This window comes from Cyprinodon tularosa, unplaced genomic scaffold (assembly GCF_016077235.1).
Source record: "Cyprinodon tularosa strain WSP-4 unplaced genomic scaffold, ASM1607723v1 ctg13, whole genome shotgun sequence".
NCBI lineage: Eukaryota > Metazoa > Chordata > Actinopteri > Cyprinodontiformes > Cyprinodontidae > Cyprinodon > Cyprinodon tularosa.
In genome coordinates, this window is record NW_024038114.1 from 1,625,556 (window position 1) to 1,648,522 (window position 22,967).

The 22,967-nt window shown below is 38.9% G+C and overlaps 1 protein-coding gene across 1 annotated transcript; it reads left to right on the forward strand.

The window, feature by feature from the left end:
* The first annotated feature begins 1,746 nt into the window (after nucleotides 1-1,746).
* ehmt2 (euchromatic histone-lysine N-methyltransferase 2) lies at nucleotides 1,747-22,678 on the forward strand. Its single transcript, XM_038277074.1, has 28 exons — nucleotides 1,747-1,811; nucleotides 4,182-4,251; nucleotides 5,641-5,802; nucleotides 6,282-6,520; nucleotides 6,617-6,689; nucleotides 7,537-7,610; nucleotides 7,694-7,813; nucleotides 7,908-7,958; nucleotides 8,193-8,280; nucleotides 8,694-8,777; nucleotides 9,125-9,261; nucleotides 9,842-9,985; nucleotides 11,159-11,475; nucleotides 11,545-11,775; nucleotides 12,037-12,119; nucleotides 14,156-14,262; nucleotides 14,354-14,476; nucleotides 14,561-14,662; nucleotides 17,501-17,605; nucleotides 19,397-19,551; nucleotides 19,627-19,794; nucleotides 19,870-20,014; nucleotides 20,108-20,185; nucleotides 20,442-20,557; nucleotides 21,005-21,091; nucleotides 21,181-21,259; nucleotides 21,729-21,904; nucleotides 21,999-22,678. Exons 1-28 carry the CDS (start codon nucleotides 1,785-1,787, stop codon nucleotides 22,177-22,179), a joined length of 3,522 nt encoding a protein of 1,173 aa, XP_038133002.1. The 5' UTR covers nucleotides 1,747-1,784; the 3' UTR covers nucleotides 22,180-22,678.
* Nucleotides 22,679-22,967: the final 289 nt, after the last annotated feature.

Consider the following 22,967-nt stretch of genomic DNA (forward strand, 5'->3'; position numbering starts at 1 on the left):
TATACTCGTTTTACCTGAGAGCTGAGCCTCAGTATTCATGAAACATATTATGTTTTTAAAGAATATATCCGCTATCTGGTGTAAGGTCAGCGTTACTACAACTGTTTCTCCCTTCTTCCTCCCTTTCATGATACCCTGACTTTATACATAATCTCCAGCCTAGTTTTGCTAACTTAGGTCTCAGAGAGTGATTAAAACATTTGGTGGCCTTTTTTCAAGAGGACTCACTTCTTTGATTTAATCACTTAAAAGTACCCAAGCAGGGTCTTACCAATAAAGATTTTTTTTAATTACTTCCAGATAAAGAGCTTTATTTTCTCTAAATTAAAGGTTTGTAATGGTGGGTTTGCTACATCTCCTTAGGATTACTGATGGTACAAACTACCAATCTAAAATGTTAATGTTGTTTTACAGAATAGGGGATTACTAATCCATCATGGCTTTGTCAAACTGCTGCCTACCTTTGTGAAGCAGGAAAAAGAATAATACAAAGTGAATCCAGTGAAACTTTTTACCTGGAATGGGTGACAATCGTTGAATACATGTTTGGCCCTCAAAATGGTATCGGTCCCCTATTTGTCTGTAGTCGCTGATACAGATTCCACCATTTTAGTGCAGTATCTGGGCAAGGCCCATTACTGGTATCAGTATTGGTGCAACACTAGCATAGTACTCCATGTCGCATTATGGTATTGTGGATTTCTGATAAAGCTCCATCTATCAATCAGTGGCTGCAGACTGTGATAGGTAATGTGCTCATGGAACCCTTTCTACAGTGCTTTTCACACATGGTACCCTTTTTCTTGACTATTTGGTTGCTTCTGCTCAGAGGATGGGACTGGGTTTATTGGATTTGGTCTGGTAAAAAAGTGACAATTGCTAGTATTATTTTGTGACTCTCTTTGTCTTTCTTAATTTCTCTAAGTATATTATTGTCTTGTGTATATTATATGGTCGGGACTGTTGTGACCCTGATTTCCAAGTTCAATAAAATGTGTTTAAAAGAAACAAGGGATTCTGATACTTTGATATTCTACAATTATAATGATAAACGCAACATTAATTGGTACATTTTAAGAACACAAAATTACAGACAGTAATAACACTAGCATAAATTAAGAATAACCAAACCATGTGTATTGATTTATTTAAAATAGAAAAGGTCCAGTTTATAGAAAAGAAAGAGATTACATTTTCTTCAGCTGAGTTATGATGAAATATTTTATTTTTATTATGGTTATTGCCAACAGGAATAATAATAATGATTAAAAATTCTGACAAAACAATTTTAGATTTTAGTTTTAAATACACCCCTTTAATAATAAAAAAAGACATAAAAATTTAAGTAACTATGTTTAAAACCTTGTATTAGAAGAGTTTAGAGAAAAAAATTAACTTTCATAGGTGATTATTCTCTTTTAATAGCACTAGTTTCCTTTATTTTAAAGTAGGCTGACAGGAAATTGGCCTGAGTGAGAAAGAGAGAGAAAAATATATGTAATGCAGAAAAAGGGGCAATGACTTGAACTATCTTGAGGACCGGGACCTCTGTATCTTGTTTCCGTGCTTCATCTGACATTTTCTTGAGTTATTTTATCTCAGTGATCGAATTCGTTGGTTTTCCAAGCATGTTTCTACCACTTTCTAAGATTAACCTGCCCTTACTAATATGGCGGTCTCGCTGACGTCTGACGTCATACGGCGCCGCCAAGTGAGTACGGCGTCTAACCTCTTTGCGTCTATGCACGCAGCACGCGAACAACCGTTTACGTTCACTGCGAAACATGTCGGCTCCCCAGAAAACGACAAAGGTAGAAAATCTGCACCAACTTTAAAAGCTTAATGACGAAAATAATAGTTATCAATCCATTTATAGATCTGCCGTTGCACACAGCAAACAACCGCTAACGACTTCTCCATTTTCACAAAGTTTATTTATGCCCTTGTCTGGAACAATGGCTTTTTATTTCAAGCATAGAGTGCTAGCAGTGTTAGCCTCGTTTGGGTTGTCCTATAGTTGTAATATTGTTTAACGTCTATGTGTCTTTTAAACTTGTTTATGCTCCGTAAGGCGTTTTTTTTTCGTTTTTAAAGTTTGACAACAGCTTCCTCTTTCTGAACAGCAAATGTGCCAAAAATGTTTAGATTTTCAGGAGATAAAGATCTAGCTTTGCAGTTTTATGCAGGCTAATTTTATGCTAAATAACTATTTTTCTTTTTTATAAAGGTCAGTCAAAAATATCTACTATGTGATTTGGTAGTCTGCAAAATAGCTTCAAAAGCAAAAAAACAACAACAAAAAACGAATTTTTTTCAGTATTTTTGTTTCGTTTGTTTGCAAGCAACTTTAATAATGCATCCTGATACGTATGGCCTTAATACTTAAAAAAAAAAATCCTATTTGATTATTATGCAATAGTTCTTTCATTATCACAATTAAATCGACTATAAGATAGATTCATTAGACAGAGACTGAGGTTTCGAGGGTTTTATTTTTAATCCAATATATTTATAGCTATTTAATCTATAAGTAGTAGCATACAACACAGTGAAACTGTGCTTTTAATTTACTAAGTAGATTAGTTTGATAAACACTGAAGTAAATACACAATAAAACATATCAATTTTTTAAAGAGTATGATGTTATCAATTGTTGATCATTATAATTAGTAATAACTAGAGGCCAGATGTTTTGAAGCAGTGTAATAATTCTGCTTTTGATGATGAGTTTGAGTTGCCCCGACCTCGGCTCGCCTTTCCATTATGGCCTTTTGGAGAGAGGGGGAATTGATAAGTGGTGGGAATCAAAGAGAGGCTTACTTGTACTCCTAACACTGTGCTGTTTGTCAGGCATGGTGTCGGTAGTGTCATCCTGTGGGGCCCTTTTTTATGCTGGTAATACTGATGTGTTGCAAAAACGTAACTCCATAACTAACAGAAATTGGTGACTAAACCAAAGAATGTGCCTCAAAACAAGCCAACCTTAATGTAGCCAATTTATACTTAATAGTGTTCAGATACCTGGCTAGAATTTTGCCAAAAGCTTATCGATTGTGCCAAATGTGCATCTTTCAAAGTTTTAAAATTGCCAAGAGAGATTCATTGAATTATTGTTAGAGGTGTTTATCTGGTTGAGCCTGAATTTGTCTTTCTTTTTACCCAATGTGTACCAGTGAAAAGCTACTGTTGGGAACTTTTGTGATAAGTAAGGGTATTTAAGTTATTTGAAATTATTTGTTGACTCACCAGTCCACACTGGTAAACGATCTGATTTCCAATGACTTTCCAATGACCATTTGAATGATCCAGAGGAAGTCTAGGTAATTCCGGAGAAAGTCATGTTGTGAGATGAGACCAAAATATAACTTTTTGGTCATAATTCCACTAACCTTGTTTGGAGGAAGAAGAATGATGAGTACCATCCCAAGAACACCATCCCTATTGTGATGCATAGGGGTGGTAGCATCATGCTTTGGGGGTGTTTTTCTGCACATGGGACAGGGCGACTGCACTGTATTAAGGAGAGGATGACCAGGACAAGGTATTGTGAGATTTTGGGGAACAACCTCCTTCCCTCAGAGCATTAAAGATTGGTCGAGGCTGGGTCTTCCAACATGACAATGACCTGAAACACACAGCCAAGATAACCAAGGAGTGGCTCTGTAAGAAGCATATCAATGTTCTGTTGTGGCTTAGCCAGTCTCCAGACCTAAACCCAATAGAGAATCTTTGGAAGAAGCAAAAACTCAGTGTTTCTCAGCGACAGCCCAGAAACCTGACTGATGTAGAGATCTGTGTGGGCCAAAATCCCTCCTACAGTATGTGCAAACCTGGTGGTAAAATTACAGGAAACGTTTAATCTCTGTAATTGCAAACAAAGGCTACTGTAACAAATGTTAAGATTTTCTCAGGTGTTCAAATATTTTTTGCAGCTGTATCATACAAATAAATAGAAGAAAAAAAATCATATCTTGTGATTTCTGTTTTTTTTTTTTTTCAAAATTATGTCTCACAGTGGGCATGCACCTAGGATGACAAGTTCAGACTCCTCCATGATTTCTAAGTGGGAGAACTTGCAAAATAGCAGGGTTTTCAAATACTTATTTGCCTCACTGTATACCTCCATTACTTTTGGACTTTTTTATACTCTTTAAACTTGTTGTTCTCTTGTTTTTTCCCAGGAGGGCCTAGACCAAGATGACACAGCAACACAGACTGAACCATTAGCCGGTCCCAGTGAAGTTAAAGAAGGTGAGTTAGCATCTTTTTAATGTTTTATTTATATATATATATATATATATATATATATATATATATATATATATATATATATATATACACTATATTGCCAAAAGTATTTGCTCACCTGCCTTGACTCACATATGAGCTTAAGTGACATCCCGTTCCTAATCCATAGGGTTCAATATGACGTCGGTCCACCCTTTGCAGCTAGAACAGCTTCAACTCTTCTGGGAAGGCTGTCCACAAGGTTTAGGAGTGTGTTTATGGGAATTTTTGACCATTCTTCCAGAAGCGCATTTGTGAGGTCGCACACTGATGTTGGACGAGAAGGCCTGGCTCTCAGTCTCCGCTCTAATTCATCCCAAAGGTGTTCTATCGGGTTGAGGTCAGGACTCTGTGCAGGCCAGTCAAGTTCATCCACACCAGACTCTGTCATCCATGTCTTTATGGACCTTGCTTTGTGCACTGGTGCACAGTCATGTTGGAAGAGGAAGGGGCCAGCTCCAAACTGTTCCCACAAAGTTGGGAGCATGGAATTGTCCAAAATGTCTTGGTATGCTGAAGCATTCAGAGTTCCTTTCACTGGAACTAAGGGGCCAAGCCCAGCTCCTGAAAAACAACCCCACACCATAATCCCCCCTCCACCAAACTTTACACTTGGCACAATGCAGTCAGACAAGTACCGTTCTCCTGGCAACCGCCAAACCCAGACCCGTCCATCAGATTGCCAGATGGAGAAGCGCGATTCGTCACTCCAGAGAACGCGTCTCCACTGCTCTAGAGTCCAGTGGCGGCGTGCTTTACACCACCGCATCCGACGCTTTGCATTGCACTTGGTGATGTATGGCTTGGATGCAGCTGCTCGACCATGGAAACCCATTCCATGAAGCTCTCTGCGCACTGTTCTTGAGCTAATCTGAAGGCCACATGAAGTTTGGAGGTCTGTAGTGATTGACTCTGCAGAAAGTTGGCGACCTCTTCGCACTATGCGCGTCAGCATCCGCTGACCCCGCTCCGTCAGTTTACGTGGCCTACCACTTCGTGGCTGAGTTGCTGTCGTTCCCAAACACTTCCATTTTCTTATAATACAGCTGACAGTTGACTGTGGAATATTTAGGAGCGAGGAAATTTCACGACTGGATTTGTTGCACAGGTGGCATCCTATCACAGTTCCACGCTGGAATTCACTGAGCTCCTGAGAGCGACCCATTCTTTCACAAATGTTTGTAAAAACAGTCTGCATGCCTAGGTGCTTGAATTTATACACCTGTGGCCATGGAAGTGATTGGAACACCTGATTCCAATAATTTGGATGGGTGAGCAAATACTTTTGGCAATATAGTGTATATATATAATGTTTTATTTACGAAAGTTAACAGAGATGCTTTGAATGTTTAGAGGATCCTGCAGCTCTCACCTCTTCTGCTACCATGGTAGAACCAATGGGTGGCATACTATCCTCACTGAAGTCGAGGCCTCCAGAGAAAGACAAATCTGACTCTGCTGAGGATTGTGACATGTGGTCGCCTCCTTCTTCACCAGTGAACAAACCCACTGCAGGTAAAACAATCATATATTTGAACAGAGAAATGTTATTTATCACCTTTTTGTAAAAGGCAATCTTAAGCATCTTAATGTGTTATAGTTGCCCTGGGGGTATAAATCTAGGTCTTGTAACATATATAATAGAAATGCAATTCTATTTTTTTCCTAAAAATGTTCTTAACTTGGCTGGCTGTATTTAAGTATAGTAAAACAGTAAAGGAAGGACCGTCGAACCAAATCATTCAGGATTCTGTCTCAAAACAGTTTCCTTCGGTTTTATGTTTTTTCTTTGTATATGTAAGTGATTAACTGGTGAAACAGTATTAGGAAAGAAAAAAAAACTAAGAAAAAAAAAACTGTACTTTCACTTTTTTTTTGTTGTTGAGTATTTTGATTATTTTCAGATTTCCCTTAACTCTAATTGCTTTTACTGATTTTTCTTTTAATGTTATTTTTATTATTATTATGATTTATTTATTTATTTTTTTTAACAGGTCACGCAGCAAAGTCCATTTCCTCCATGTCTCCTTGTCCTTACACGTCCTCACCACTGTCGCCCGGCAGAGCAAAGATGAGCGTTTCTGGGCCGTCTACCAGTAAATCCAACCTCCCCTCTGCCCCTTCAACCTCCTCCTCCCCCTCCCTCTCAGCCTCTTCAACTCCCTCCGTCTCCCCAGGACCACACAAAATCCACAGAGCCCGGAAGACCATGACCAGGCCCGCATCGAGTCAGGTCAGACAGACCTGGCTTTTATGAAAAATTAAGATGTTTTTTTTTCCTTAAATCTTTTTGGGTATTTATGTGTGATTTTATGTTTTTTATTAACAGATCGGTCATGTTGATACTCTTGCCGCTTCCAGGACTCCTTCAGGATCTTGCGTCTCCTCTGACTCTGAAACAGGTTAGTAGCCTTAAAAACGCTGATATTTGTTGAACTCCCTCCACCTATGAATAAGTTGCATCATTCATGCACACGTGTTCCCATCCTAAACTCTTCTTTTTATGTTTTTTTTTTTCAAAAATTGCCATTTAATCATCAGTCTATCCATTCGTCACTTTATCTGTATTTTCGTCAACGATGACAAAATTATTTCGTTGACGCCCCTTTTTTTTCATGACTATACGAAGACTGACGAGCTAAACATGGATCTTTAATGACTAAAACATGACTAGTCATAGGTTTCAGTTTTAGTCAACAAGACAAGACTGATTAAAATTTAGCAGGTCTTCGCTCAGATATTAAAACTGCATCTTTGTGCTGTAATCAGCTAAGCAATATCAACCGTGCTGCTGCGTCTCTTGATCCTGAGGTCTGAGAAAATAACCTGGAATGAGGCGATACTGCGAGCTCAACTCTGACAAACTCTGCTCTGATCTGCCAGCTGTGCTTGTAAAAAAAATGCGTTTTTTTTTTGTGTGCGTAGCTCTGCTCTTCACACTCCACTCTGATGGTTCGATCTTAGCAGAATGGCTCTTCCTGCTCTTGCTTCTTAATAAGCTATTTGGGGCTGATCATCCTTTGCCAAGTGTAAAAAAAATACCTTTCCTATCAATATTTTATTTCTTCCAGCTCACAAGTGGTGATACTAAACATTCTTTAATTTCTACCAAAATGAATCCCTAAATATATCCACATAAAATATTTAATCAAAAATGTATTATAACTCTTTCTTTAAAGTGAATATATCTGTTTTTGTTGTTAAACTAAAGCTATTTCTGCTTGTTTTGCTTTGTATTGATTTTAACAGCTGCGAAAAAGAGGAAACTATCCGAGACTACTGCTGGAGGAGGTGAAAAAATGGCAAACAAGACTCAGACTCTGGTAATTTATTGACTAATTTTAAAGGCTTTCCTGCATTTCTTCTGGTTTTATCTTTTCAATGTTTTTTTTCTTTTACTTCATAGGATGAGAAGTTATCTCCTAAAAAACTGGAGTCTGTTTCGAATGCGTCTTTGAAGAGCAGGAACTCCTCTGACAAATCGGCTGATGATGGAGGCCATTTGTCATCTCTAGATTCTGAAAAGGTGAGAACCATCATAGCATAACCGCAGATTTTTTTAAATTTTTTTTGTATGTAGGAGAAGTAGAATCATAATTTGGTTGTTTTTTTGTTCACAGTTGGGCAATAAAGGTGAAGAGAGGCAGCAGACTGAGGATACAGAAGATCAGGTCAGTTATTCTCTCTTGAGCTCTGTAGATATGTCCCTGTTTGGTTATAGCAGCAGTTATTTCACACTTTACTCTGTTAGATCTCTAAACCAGTTCGGTTGTGGACAGATTGGATGTTTTCTTGATGATGTCAGATGACTTTCTCCTTCTTTTAACAACATTTGTAATGTATAAAACAGCAGAAACATCCCCCTGTATGTCTCATTCTCCTTATGATGTTGTTCTCATTGGCAGAGTTTGGAGCCTGAAAGAAGGTCTCCTGGACCGCTGTCCGATCAGGACAAGAACACGGCCACAGTTGATGTGGTAGAAACAGAGGAGGGTGAGTCCAGATATATAAAGAGGAAAATAATCCCTCTATCTCCTTGTGTATTTTAACTTAGCTCACATTGAAATGTTTTAGATTGTGGTCTTAAATGATTATTTAGACTCCACTAGTGCAAAAAAGAAAGGGACTGAAGTCCAGAAATAAATCCAGATATTTATTTCTGGACTTCAGTCAGGCTTCATTTGAGGATGTTAAACTCAAGTCAATATCCGAAGGACTCTCCATATAATTGAAGAAATAAAGAAGGGAAATGAAAGTTTAGATGCAGAGAAAGCCTTTGGTTCTGTTAGCTGCCTGTTAAAGCCTTCTATCAGGACCCAAAGGCTTAGATTTAAGATAAAGGGTATTCTGATTGTATGCTGATTCTTTTAAATTGTTCGTTTTTTTTGTTTTTTTCCCTTTTGCAGAAAGATCTGGTGAATACACAGAAGTTCCTTTGGGGGCTTTGGACATTGCTGCTGCAGACAGTCTGACTCTGTCTCCTCCTGCTGGTCAGTTTACAACGGTTACTGTTTCTATAAACTTTGGACTTTATGTCACAGCTGCTGGTGCCTTTTTTAGTCTGTTGATTGATTAATCCATTCATTTTTTGTGAAATTAACAAACGGCATCAAGTTCAAAATCCTTTGGATGAGAATTTCTTTGGTTTTATATGTTTTACAAATTATTGAAAATGTACCCAGGATCTTTGTCTCTTTTTTGTATTTAGAGATTTGGGGGATAAAGAACTCCTTCATTTAATGTACAAATTTAATGAAAAAACTTACTTTAGTGTTTTTGTGTAAGGCATGTCTCTAGAAAATATTTTTGTTCTAAATGTGAACTATTGTGTCTGCAGAGGGAAGCGAAGCAGGCGACATGGAGCGCCTGGAGGAGCTTCCTCTGTGCAGCTGCAGAATGGAGGCTCCTCGGGTGGACAGCACCAGTCAGCGGGTCAGCAGGCAGTGTATGGCCACAGAAAGCCTCAACGGAGAGGTTTGTTCTGTTGTTCTGCTGGGGGGCTTGATAGATTTATTATTTAGATGGTGATTTTTTTGCTGTTGTTTGAGAGGTAAAAAAATATATACTGGAAACTAAAACCAACAAAGGGGACCTGACTACGGACCAGAGAGATGCATCTTTATGTCTTTTATTTATTTATTTTTTTTACCTGAGTAGCACTTTTATGATTCTCCTTGTTACTTCTTAATTACTATTTTCTTTAGGGAAAATGTGTTGGATGGGAAGTAAGTGCAAAAGCAGCCATTGTTCAAAGATATACAACTAAAAAACTGAATAAAGACAAAAGAAAAGAATTAGAAACTTAAAAATTAGAAGCATATATAAAGAAGCTGAGGAGGACTGAGCTGTTTTGAACAGTCCGTTATGTTTATTATCCCCAGCAGTTTAAAACAGGTAGAAAAACCAAAATCTAAAATTAAAATAATCTCTTATTGTAACCCGGGAAATAGTTTCTGTTTTTTAGTGTGCTTATTTCAGCCTAAACAAAACACACCTCATTTACATGTTTAAAAAATCTCAAATCCAATCTATGTTCTGATGTGTTGGCTTTTAGCTCCGGGCTTGCAGCAACTGGACCATGAAAGCGGAGACGATGCGACCATCCAGTCGGATCCCCCTCATGGTGCTCTGTGACGTCCATCGCTCTCACATGGTCAAACATCACTGTTGTCCTGGCTGTGGATACTTCTGCATAGCAGTAAGTGTGAACATGTGAATGGAGGAGAAAATGTTTATTTTGCTGTATCAGAAAATAAATCCCAGAGATTTAAGTGTTTCTTTTTTATCACGCACTCCTGTTTTATGTTCCTCAGTATTTCTTTCTTTTTGTTATTTCAATTTTATTTCCTTCATTCACTCTAATAAATCGCTGTAATACTATCATGATTACTACAACTCAGAATACTAGGCGAGTCTTCCCATCAATTTTATATATTATTTTAAGCTAGTATCAAAGGTTAGCCAGTCTGTCACAATGAGACATCGAGGCTGCACAAACAACCATGCACATTCACACACTGGACCCTAAAGGCAATTAAAAAGGGCCAGTCATCTAACCACATGTTCTTGGATGGCTAAAGCCAGAGTAACTCTGAAATCCCTGGAGAAAACATGAAAAGGCCTCACAGAATAACCCTGACTGGGATTTAAACCCAGAACCTTCTTCCTTCAAGTAAATTATGCTATTTAACACTTTGATAAATCTCCTCACTCCTCTACTTAAGTGATGGCCATGTGGCTAGTGCAAAGAGCTTTGAATCATGTGTTTCTGAGTTCGAGCCCTACAAGTTGCCACCCAGGATTCTTGAGCCAGACCCTTAAACCCAGACCACTCCTTTCGCACTGCACATTAGCTGGCAGCCTTATAAAAAAACAAAAGCTTGTCAGGCAGTGTTGGCCTAGTGGGTTAGAGCAGTGTGCTTGTGTTCTGAGAAGGTGGCAATTATCGGTTATGGGTCTCTGAGAGAAAGACCCTTAACCCCACACTGCTCCCCGGGAGCCGCACAGTGGCAGCCCACTGCTCCCCAGAGGGCATGGTTTAAAGGCAGAGAGTTGATTTCTCCATTGGGAGATCAATAAAGTTCAATTTCTAATTTCTAGCCCTCAGTCTGCCCATTAAACTGCCAGTTAGCTGAGTTACTGTATATAACTAATCTCTTCATCCATTAAACCGTAACCTTTTTTTATTTACAGTTTAAAATTTTACAAATTAAATGTAAAAATGAAAAAGAACGACATTGGAAATGTTTAGGAACCAAACCTGACACCTTTACATCTCTGGTTGGCTTTATTCTTTTATTTCCTTTATCTCCTTCCTCACTTCGTCTTGTTTTAGCGTCCTTCCCGTTTCAAATGTTTAATCCTCTTTCAGGGCACATTCCTGGAATGCTGCCCAGACCAGCGGATTGCTCACCGCTTCCACCGCGGCTGTGTGACCGTACTGAGCGGGGGGCGCAGCAAAGCCAATGGCGGTGGGATGCTTTTCTGTCCACACTGTGGGGAAGACGCTTCAGAAGCCCAGGAGATCACCATCCCCTCCTCTGCCTCTACCTCCGCAACCACTGTTGTCACCATGTCTGCCTCCTCCACAACCACGCCCTCCCTTCCCCCATCTGCCCCGACAGGCCCCTCTCTCACTGCCTCAACAGGAGGGATGAAGGATGGGAAGATGCCTGAAAGACCTGTCAGGTAAGGGCAGGAAGTGAATTAGAGAGTTTGAGACATTTATAGATGAAACTAACATCTTTATCTTCTTAGTGCCAGAATGCGAAGCCATGGTTTAGTAACTCAGACTGTGGAACAACAGCCTCCCCAGCCGGTGCCCTCGGCTACAACTGTGCCTGCTGTTCCTCCAGCAGAGGAAGGGGTGGACAGCGTTGGACCGTCTCTCTGCATGCCCAATGGGAAATCAGTCAGCCCAAGTGCACTACCACCCGGGCCCAGCAGAGCGGCGCTGCAGAAAGCCATTCTTACACAGGAAATGGAAAGGTCAGAGAACGGCCTTTACAGAATGAGGCACTGCATGAATTGAGTGTTTAGAGCCCTTTTTAATTTTTTTTAGCCGATCAGTGTAAAATCTTTTATAATTTTAAGGTTTCTAACCGCTAAAATCTGATGAATTGCATTAAAGTGTTTTGCAAAACACACTTATTATTTCACCAAACATAATTGTCATCTAAAAAGAGTTGAAAAAATATAAACACATTGCTTTTGTTAATTTCGGACATAAAATGTTACTTTATGTACCAGGAGGAAGAAACTGAGGTTCCACCCACGACAGCTGTATCCTGCTGCCAAGCAAGGAGAGGTCCAGCGAGTGCTGCTGATGCTGAGTGAGTGTCATCAATTTAAATAACAAGCACTGTAAAATTAACCTCTGCCACTTATACTGTGCACATTTTAGGAAATCATCAGCTCTCAGGAAAAAAGTTGTCAGTCCTAAAGGCTTATACTTCGAAACTAGGTCATCTGCGTAACAAAAAAACGTCCCCGCCCCCTCCGCAGACACTCTGCTGCACCTCTCTCTAGAAATGATGAATGACTGTGGCAAATATTGTAGTACCGTAAATGAATAAAGTTGGCTTTATAAGTCCCAAAATAAACATTGAAGGTGTTTTTAGGCGAGAATGTTGCTTTGTTAAACACAATTATTTCCCTGGTTAGTAACAATTTCACTAAATGATGAAAAAGAGCTCTAACGATACCTGAAAACTTACAAGATTTTTCCTAATACCTGAGAACTGATGATGTCCTAAAATATACACCGCACACATACTGTAACATGGATATGGCATTTTACAGTGATGTCAGAAGCTTTGGACACTGGCTAAAATTGCAGAAAGTTTTTTTCTTTTTTTTTCTTTAATCAATTAAATGTACAATAACATAATTAATAGATTAGTAACACCTACGCAGACGACCAAGCAGAGTAATCTGATTTCTGTAGAAAATAGATCTGTATCATAGATCTGAATGTCAACAATAACTGGCTCACTCTTGTTTAATAAAACGTCGTGTTCAAGCCTGCTTTTAGTAAAGCTCACTTGATCCCTTTGGTCCCATTTATTATCAAATGGAATTAAAACTCAAACATGGTTGAAAGAAGATGAGCTCTTTGTTTGGCAACTTTTCAGTTTTTAAAAAGATTTTATTCTGCACCTTTTAGTTGAAGAAATTCTTAAATTGTTAGTTGAGGACTGTCAAAAAATTGTTCCAAGCTCCACAATACATATAAACATAAGTTTGCATTTCTTACCTATAAACATTGATGCAAATCGGCTTCTCTTGAACAGCATGCTTCCTTCCTTGTCTTTCCTATTTTGAAGAGTGGCCCAGAGAGATGGGTTGCTATGCTGCCTCCTATTTTACAGCATAGAGACTAGAATAAAAGATAACAAAGTAAAATTTCCTGAAAAAGAAACTGCTCAGCTTAAATTATTACTAAGGATCTATGATTTCTAAGTTACATTTTTGTTTGAGGAAAGGGCTTCCAAAAATAAGGTACAATAAAAAGAACTTAAACAAATTGTGAAAAAAACAAACAGCAGAGATAATATTCTGAGGTTCCCAAACCGGACACCCTCTGGTCCCTGGCTGCGCCTAGAAATTCTGTCCATAAATGTAATGAACAGAACGGTTGACAAAGGGCAGCCCTGGTAGAGAGCAACAAGCACTGGTAACAGGTCCGACATACTGCCAGCAATGCAAACCAAGCTCCTGCTGCGGTCATACAGAGAGCAGATAGCCCTTAACAGAGGGCCCCGTACCCCATACTGCTAAAGCACTCCCCACAGGGCACCATCATTCAATATTAACAATGTACATTTTTATTTCCATATTTTTAGACATTAAAATTGAATATATAAACATTCAAAATCTGTAGCCTGCTGTCAGTCAGCTGTTCATTATTGTGTCTCACATTTGTCCTCAGCACGCTATTCTAACAGTTGTACACAAAGTCATAATTTCACATGTTTAAATGATTAATGCTTTATTTTATTTTTCGTTTATGTATCAAATCTTTCCTTTGACTTCCTAAAGTGATTTCCTAAAGTTTAGTAAATAAGCCAGAGAGGATGATGCTCCAGTTTAATCTTCGATGAAGAAAGAGAAGTTGGCTGAATTAATTAAGCTGACTAAGAAAGGCAGTTCCTGAATGAGCTTAAGGGAAAATGCAGTCTCTCCTGCACTCCTTCCAAAAAATAAGATTTGTGAGCTGTCCAGCCTTTTCCAGGATAACACTTTATATTACATACATAATGTTATCAAAGAAGTCCTGTGAACAAAGGGGGGGAAACACTTAGGTGTGCTGTCTCAGTAATTATAAGCAAATACCAAATGAAGTTAATTGTTGCTCCCTCTCTTTCAGTGGAGGGTATTGATCCAACATACCAGTCGGAGTCTCAGAACCGCCGCTCAGCTCTTCATGCTGCAGCTCAGAGAGGCCTGTTGGAGGTCTGCTATATGCTAATACAGGCAAGTCATCATCAACAGCAGCAGCTTGTTTGTCATCCTCACATATTAGGGCTTAAATAATCAACTAACACTATGTTTGGTTTGTTGATAGGCTGGAGCTCAGGTTGATGCCAAAGACAAAGATCTGAGGACCCCTCTGTTGGAGGCTGTGATCAATAATCATGTTGATGTGGCTCGCTACCTGATCCAGAATGGAGCCTGCGTTTATCATGTTGTTAGTATCTTTTCTGCTCAAACCGATCATATTTACAGTCTTGTTCTTGATGTTTAGCCTTATTCATTTGTCCCACTTAACCAGGAGGAGGATGGATATACTGGTCTCCATCATGCTGCCAAACTGGGAAACCTGGAAATTGTTAACATGCTTCTGGAGACCGGCCAGGTTGACGTGAATGCTCAGGTAAGAAAAGAACTAAATCATAAACATCTGTCACAATTTTTTTTCATTTGCAGTCGACATCTGTTTCTAAGGATTCAGGGAGCCCCCCTCCCACATCTTTGATAAAGCTGTGTAAAGGCCTTCAAATTAAAGTATCTAATTTCAACCGTCTCTTACTGAAGATCAGTCCATCAAACCTTTTTGTTTCTGTGTACTTGGAAGACAAACCTACATTTTTAATAGTTGGTAATGCTACTAAGACTGGCAGCTCTGCTACTTTTACACAACCGTTATTTTTTAATTCAAAAAAATTTTCATTTCTATATACTCCATAATTGGCCGGAACTCCTTTTACATGCATTTTTCTACATCAACATTGTGGGTTAGGGGTTAATTTTTCACTGGAAAATTAAATGATAAACTCCAAAAAAGCTTGACAGTAGCAAGGAGCATGAAGTACTAGAATTTTCTATTAGATGGCTGCATTGAACCGACAGCAGCGGTATGTATAGGGCTGGGTATTGTTAAAAAAATTTCGGTTCCGGTACCAATACCGATACCTTCACTTCGATACCGGTTCCTGAACGATACTTTTTTCGATACCAGTTTTATAATATCAATTCGAAAAAAAAGAAAATTACACAACATAAAAAAGTACAAATCTTGAGTTTTATTTTAAGCTCTGTTTTTCCATTTACATTTTTCCTCTTACATAAAAAAATAAATAATTCAGTGTCTAATATTCACTGTTACATTGTGAGGACCTTTTTACTTAGCAGTTTTCCTTTAGAAAAATTACCATGTCTGACAAACAAGCCCGTTGAATGGGATCCTACTGACAGCGCACCGCTGGTATGGGGGGGGTCTGAGCGGCTCCGACAGAAATATTGAAGGCAGGATGAACTGACTGCACTGATTACGTTTTCAGGTGGATTTTCCCACTTAAAAACATAATAAAACTACTTTATTCCCACTGATCACAGCAAATATAGCTGCAAGGCAAATAAAGGATAGAGTAGCTCCGCCCAACGCGCGTCTGACCCACTTTGCGACCGCGCAGCCAGAGCAGCAAAGCTTCTTCAGCAGCGCGTCAGAAGCTGGTACAAGCAGCAAAAATGAAGCAGCAGACGAGATTTTGCTGCTCTTGCTGCGTCCAGTTTGAAAGCAGCATGATTCACTCCGCTCTGGCTTTGCTCTGCCCACGGGCTGCTGAGAGGAGGATGGTCGCGCTGGCTGCGGTCCGCTCTTCTTGCAGTCAAACACAGAGCGACTTTCTGCTCTTAAATTATTTCCGTGCACGATGTATTGCATTGTGCACTATTAGCATCAGTCTTAATAAAGTGAAGCCGCACTTTTGACCTGGGGGGCATTTTAAAGGGGTTCCGCGACGCTGCAACCAGTTCACAAAAGATACACATGAACCCTGGCTGTAGGCGTGACCGCCTGTGTATTTTTCCTGGATGACGCAATCACCTTAAGTGTTCCAGCCAATCACCGAAACTTGGTACCGAAAGACGAGGCATGTTTCGATACTCTGTAGAACCGAAGCATTTCGGTCGGTACCATAAAAGTACCGAAGTTCGGTACCCAGCCCTAGGTATGTAAACCCAAAGCACCACTTACTGTGGAAACCTCTCACTCGAGTTCAAGCAATGCAAAGGCTGGTTTTCTCCACTCTTGCTTCCAAAGTCTGGGACCTTGATTTCCAAATTAAATTCAAGCTTTTATTTCATGGAAAAACTGAACTTTAGACCAGTCAGCTGACAGACAGTTTTTTTTCCCACTCGTCAGGGGAGTAGAAGCTTCTGATGTTGCTTGGTTCAGAAGTAGCTTTGCACAAAGAATGCACACATTTAAAGCCGATGTGTTGGATTGTTTTTTTGTGTGGTGGCTCTTGATGCACCGCCTCCAGCCTCTGTAGCTCCCCCAAATTCCTCTAACAGATTTTGGTTGACTGTCCTCTTAAAGCTGTCTTTTCCTGTTGCTCATGCACCTTTTCCTACCAAATATTGTCCTCTTGCTAAGTTTTCTGTTGATATATGCTTGGATACAGAACACTGCAAACAATCATCTTCTTCAGTTATGAAATGTAGGACAACTATCAAGTCAGCAGTCTGTGAGTTTATTAGCTGATTAGGTTATGACGCTGTGAGTTTCAGATATTTAGCCTTTCCAGAATATCCTAATTGTCTGTAAGACATATCAAAATAAGAATAAATAAATGCTTCCCTCTTTGTTGTGAATGTATATACTATATGAGTAAACTTTCTGAAATGAGTTACAAAAAATTTTTTTTTTCAATTTTTGCATATTCTTGTAAAAATTGACCCCATGTTCCATCCAGGTTAAGACTTTAGGAAGAGAAATTGACCCACAGCCTAATACATCCTCAGCCTTACTATACAGTGAACATGAGATTCTTTTCTCTATCTGACCACAATGCCTAGTTGAAATTAAATTAAGTTTTCTTTGATGGTAGATAAGAAAATTCATTGGGCATATAGATGGAATCTAATGGTGTTTACAGACTTGGTAGCTCCAAGAGTTACTTTTTGCCTAATTTCTCCAACACTGAACTTTAGTGATTCTTTCATCCTTCCTTTTTATCCTGCTAATGCTCCCGGTCCCAAAAACTAAATGCCCCCTCCTCCAATATTTATAACATTATGATTATTAACTGACAAGAGAACCTCATTTCTCCCTTACATGAGGGTCATGTTCTCTTCGAAATAAGCTAATAGAAAACATATTCATATCCCAGAGACACTGAACCATGTTTTGTTAATTTCATTTGAGAGTAATCCTGATGAGAGTGTTATGGCTGTCCCAATTTTGAATCCCTGCTTTTGGACATTTCAGGACAACGGTGGATGGACGCCAATCATCTGGGCTGCAGAGCATAAGCATGTTGAAGTGATTAAATCGCTGCTGAACAGAGGCGCTGACGTCTCCATTAAAGACAAGGCAAGTGTTGACACCTAAATGTGTTACAGGTTCATATAATCATTACAGGCCGTCTGTGATTTCATTTCCTACCTGAATGTTAATTATTTCTTTTGAGAATATTTGGATTTTTTTGGTTTATTTACTTTATAATCAACAGTTCTGCTTCCTCCTGTGTCTGAACCAGCCTTTTTAAAACCTGGATTGAGCAGGAGGCTGGACATAGAGAGGTACTGGAGGAAATAAATTACAAAAGAAAAATGATAAATTAACAGGATAACCTTATTTAGCATTTTTGATTTCATCAGTTGCAGAATAGACTAATTCTTAAGATTAACTACCCAAAGCAGGTTTATGATTTGAGATAAAGGGGAAGTGAGCTACATGGCAGCCTAATGAGCCATATTGATGTTCTTAATTCTGTTTGTAATCTTTCATTTGTCGGTGAGCAGTAAAATAATTTACACACATCTTAATAGAAGTTCCATCACTCTTGATTGTTATAACAGCACAATGTTCATTTATTGTAACTAGAAATTTTAACAGCATAATGCCAGGAAAACGGAGGCAGGTGCTTAAACCTCACTACTGGTCTATCTGTGCAATTGCAAAACAAATATACACTGCATGATTATATAGGCCTACGAAAAATAACCCATCATCCCTAAATGGTGTGAACATGGAAATGCTGAACCTTCCTTTGGCTTTCAGGACAGAAACAACTCATTCCTGTAAATATTTTTTGCAAACTTAAAAGAACATAGTTGTTTGGGAAGCTTTGTTGCTTAAAAACCTGATTGACATGTCATGAAGCAAGTCATCATGATTTATTTTAATTTTTTTTCCCTCGAGATGAGAATCCAGAGGGAAAATGTTGGACAATCAGGTGATGTTGTTAAAATGAAGCATGTTTGGATTATGGATGCACGTTCATGATCTGATCCACGGCACAGCAGGAAGACCAATAATTCCAGCATAAAGTTTTTTTTATAAGTCATTTAGAAAAAAAGACAAATGCTTGATTCCAGTTTAGTTTGTAAGTGATACATTTGTCAAATTGAAAACAAAAATAAATAAATAAAAGGGGCCTAATACTTTCTTCACATTCTTATATATCATTTTATAGCAGTTGCATTCAGCTTATTTATAGATATATTTCTATTAGAGCTAAGAACACAATAGAAATGCTTAAATTTACCAGAAAGCAATCAATAGAAAACCAATAAGTCTATATCCATGCTGTTGTACTACATAAACCTGCCTCTACAGAAGGTTTAGGTAGTACAAATACATTTTTTTTCTTTTTTCAACCTATAACAAGTAATTTTACTTGAGTTTGACAAAATCCCCACATTAGTCTGAAATTTCACAGCAGGATTATTAGTAGCAGCTCCAACAAATCCTTTTAGAAGTAAGTAAAGTTTATTTAGTTTGCTTTTTAGAGACAGCAATCACAAGGTGTGCAATAAGACAAATATACAATACAGTAAAAGATACAAATAGTCATGGAGCCTCCCGTCACTCTGCCTGCATCTCATGCGAAGTTAAGTTGATCTATTTGTCTTTTAAAGTTATTGGACAAGTAAATTTGTTTGAACTTTAGCAAAATCGACTACTTTATTCAAAGAATAGCAATAGATCCCAACCTTTGTCTATCCTCCTGATCTTGTTTCTTTTAAAGTCTTAGAGTTGTCTGGTTAGGAGATCTTGACGACATAAGTTTTCACTCCAAAAGCCACCATGATCTACTGCTGGCAGAGCTGCATGTCGGGCTTCTCTATTCTAACAGAGAACTTTTTTGTTGTGTTGCAGGAGCTGAATGTTTGTCTCCACTGGGCGGCGTATGCTGGAAACATAGACATAGCAGAACTGGTGTTGAACGCCGGTTGCTCCCTCTCATCGGTCAATGTGCACGGAGACACCCCGCTCCACATCGCCGCCAGAGAAGGATACTTGGAATGTGTAACGTGAGTTTTCTGTTGATTACAGGAAAATGTTGTTTATGTCTAAGCACTCAAGGAGCGTTTTTTTGCTTTCTTCAGATTGTTTTTATCGAGAGGTGCAGATATCGACATCATGAACAGGGAGGGGGACACGCCTCTAAGCCTGGCGCGGCCTGACACGCCTGTCTGGGTTTCACTACAAATCAACAGGAAGCTGAGAAGAGGAATCGCCAACCGCCTGATTCGGACAGAGCGAATCATTTGCAGGTATGTTTCCTCACGGTTTGAGTTATCCTCCTTGCTTATCAAACCTGATTCAATTCCGTGGTTTGTTGGTCGCAGCGATGTCGCACAGGGCTACGAAAACATTCCAATTCCCTGCGTTAATGCAGTGGACGACGAAGGCTGTCCTTCGGACTATAAGTATGTTTCGGAAAACTGTGAGACTTCAGCAATGAACATAGACCGAAACATCACACACCTGCAGGTAATCTGGTTTTATTTAACATCCCAGTTTTATGAAGCCTTTCCATTGGTGTTTTTGCTTTAAGTAATGTGACATAACCTTTAATTTCTATAGCACTGTAGCTGCACCGATGACTGCTCCTCCAGCAACTGCCTCTGTGGGCAGCTGAGCATCCGCTGCTGGTATGACAAGGTAAATAGCTGCTTTAAGATCTCTAGGATTAATTTAATTGATCGAAAAATACTATTTACAAAAGTAGAAAGTAAAACATTGCTACCAGTTTGGATTCTCATAAACAGTTGTTGGTACAACCTTTAGAATGCATTTTGGGCCTCATATTCACTAGTTTTAACTTTAACATTTCAGTTTCTTTAAATAATTTGTCATAATTATCATAATCAGTTCAATATAGTTATATTATTTCATGTATTTTTTTTTCTGGCTGCAGGACCAACGGCTGCTGCAGGAGTTCAACAAAATTGAACCTCCTCTCATATTCGAATGCAACATGGCGTGTTCGTGTTATCGAACGTGCAAGAACAGAGTGGTCCAAGCAGGCATAAAGTGAGCCTCTCAGATGTTCACCATATGATCACAGATCACCGTTGTATAGTTTTGTTTTTTAGCAAATAGAATATAAGAACTGAACCTTGTTTCTTTTAATGGTTAGAAAGGTTCCACCACGTCTAGGAAGTCAGGAAGAGGTTAACAGTTCTTTTATTACACATGGGTTAGTTTGGAAAAACAGTGGTAAAACGCTGTAATGATCAATACATGCATCTGTTTGTTCATCTGTCTTAGTCTTCTGGTTTTCTAAGACAGAAGTCTTTATAGAAAAGTCTGGAAATCTAAATCACAAAAGTTGGAAGTTTTGATTTAATGTGGAGGAATCTATGAATGAAAATCACCTATAAGTTGCAGTTTGTTCTTATGAATCATATTCAGACAGCTTTGTGCTCCATTTTTTTAAACACACCTCTGTACTAATCTTTGAAATTTCTCACCTCTCAGAGTTCGTCTACAGCTCTACAGGACTGAGAAGATGGGCTGGGGAGTTCGAGCGATGCAGGACATCCCCCAGGGAAGCTTCATCTGCGAGTATGTGGAAAAAAATTCAGCTGCTGCTCATCTGGGGATCTTTCCGGTTGAAGAAAACATAATGAAATCTTTTTCTTTTTGAAATTCAGATATGTCGGAGAGCTGATCTCTGATGCTGAAGCTGATGTTCGCGAAGATGATTCCTACTTGTTTGACCTCGACAACAAGGTGAACTACACAGATAGAAGCCGATTTTTTATTTGAACAAGAACTAATGTGTAAAGAGATTTAAGTTGACAGAAGAAAACAAACACTAGGGATTCTTAAGAGGTTCTATTATAGAGAAAAAGGAAGACTTAAACAACTGTTTCAAAACCTTCCTTACAGCTAAAATAAACACATCAGGTATATATTGCATGCTAAAACAACATCTTCTGTAAACTCAGATAATCTCTAGAGATTTGCTTTTGCAATCGCAAAACGCCAACCTGTAAGCGTAAGATGAAATCAGTGAGAGAGCTGAATCAGACAAAGTAAGAATGAAGCATTGCAATGACTGAGCAACTCCTGTCAAAATGAATACCTGTATTCTTTAGCAGTCAGTGCAGTTGGAGCACTGCTAGGATTGTAAACCCAGAATCCTGCATAAGCTGCATACTGAGGAGCTTCTTTGATTTGCATGTTTTTTTCTCCAAAGGATGGGGAGGTGTACTGTATAGACGCACGTTACTATGGCAACATCAGCCGCTTCATCAACCACCTGTGTGACCCAAACCTCATCCCAGTGCGAGTGTTCATGCTGCATCAAGATCTGCGTTTCCCCCGCATCGCCTTTTTCAGCTCCAGAGACATCCTGAGTGGACAGGAACTTGGGTGAGAAGCTGTTTTTGGGTTTTCATTCTCCTTGATTTGTAGCAGCTATTTATCATTTTGAACTGGGACTTACTTTTAATATGTTTGTCTTTAGGTTTGACTACGGTGACCGTTTTTGGGACATAAAGAGCAAGTATTTTACCTGCCAGTGTGGATCAGAGAAGTGTAAGCACTCTGCTGAGGCCATCGCTTTGGAGCAGAACAGGCTGTCTCGGATGGAGGCCTGTTCAGAGTCGGGAGCTGACTGTGGGATGACCATGATGGGAAACTCCTAAAACACTTGAACCACAGGGCCTTCCGATTAAACCCCAATAAGTTTACAGGAACACACAGTGGATAAAAGATCTGGGGGTATCGCCTGCTGCGGTGCTGTTATGTTTTACTCTTTTCTAAAGCTGTCACTTTATTAAATTCACTGTTGCAGAATTTATTGTAAAGGACCAGATTTAAAACGGTTTTAGAAAATCTACAGATCTCATTATCATGTATGCAGTCATTTTAGTGTAATAGAAAATGCTTTCTGAAACATTTTGCTGGAGGCCTTCATTACACAGTTACATATTTTAGATTTTTTTTTATTTGTTATTTTTTTGTAAAGTGTCAACCAGCTCAGCATATTATGGAAAAATTACACAGCATCAAAATAAAGGCCTTTCTAACTCATAAATCTTTGTATCATATCAGTTGGTTGATTGGTGCTTGTCGTAGTTGTCTTTTATTTTTATAAATGTTTCTTCTGTCACTTCTAGGGAAATAAAACAACAAATTAGTTTACCCTTTGTCCTTTGATTGTTTCTCTATACTGTCAGCAGGGGGCGTTAAAATTATGTTTTGTGAGGTTGGAAGCTTAGAGATATAGTAAATGCAAAGATGTCTTACTCTGAGTCATTATGACCCATGTACCTTAATTTTCCCGACAGAAAAATTGAAAATATCTTTGCACAGCCATTTTTTTTTTACTAGTTATATACAGATCAAGATAAAAAATGATAAAAAATGAGCTACATTAAAGCCGCAGATCACCTGGGGAAACACTGATCAATGCAAGACTGCTGGAATGCTG

Bases quoted from the DNA above. Each gene is read 5' to 3' on its own strand.
- ehmt2 (XM_038277074.1), top strand. From the start codon at position 1,785: ATGTCGGCTCCCCAGAAAACGACAAAG. The intron at 9,986-11,158 runs GTAAGTGTGAAC...ATCCTCTTTCAG, and splicing joins GTGGATACTTCTGCATAGCA to GGCACATTCCTGGAATGCTG. The intron at 21,092-21,180 runs GTATGTGGAAAA...TTTGAAATTCAG, and splicing joins CAGGGAAGCTTCATCTGCGA to ATATGTCGGAGAGCTGATCT.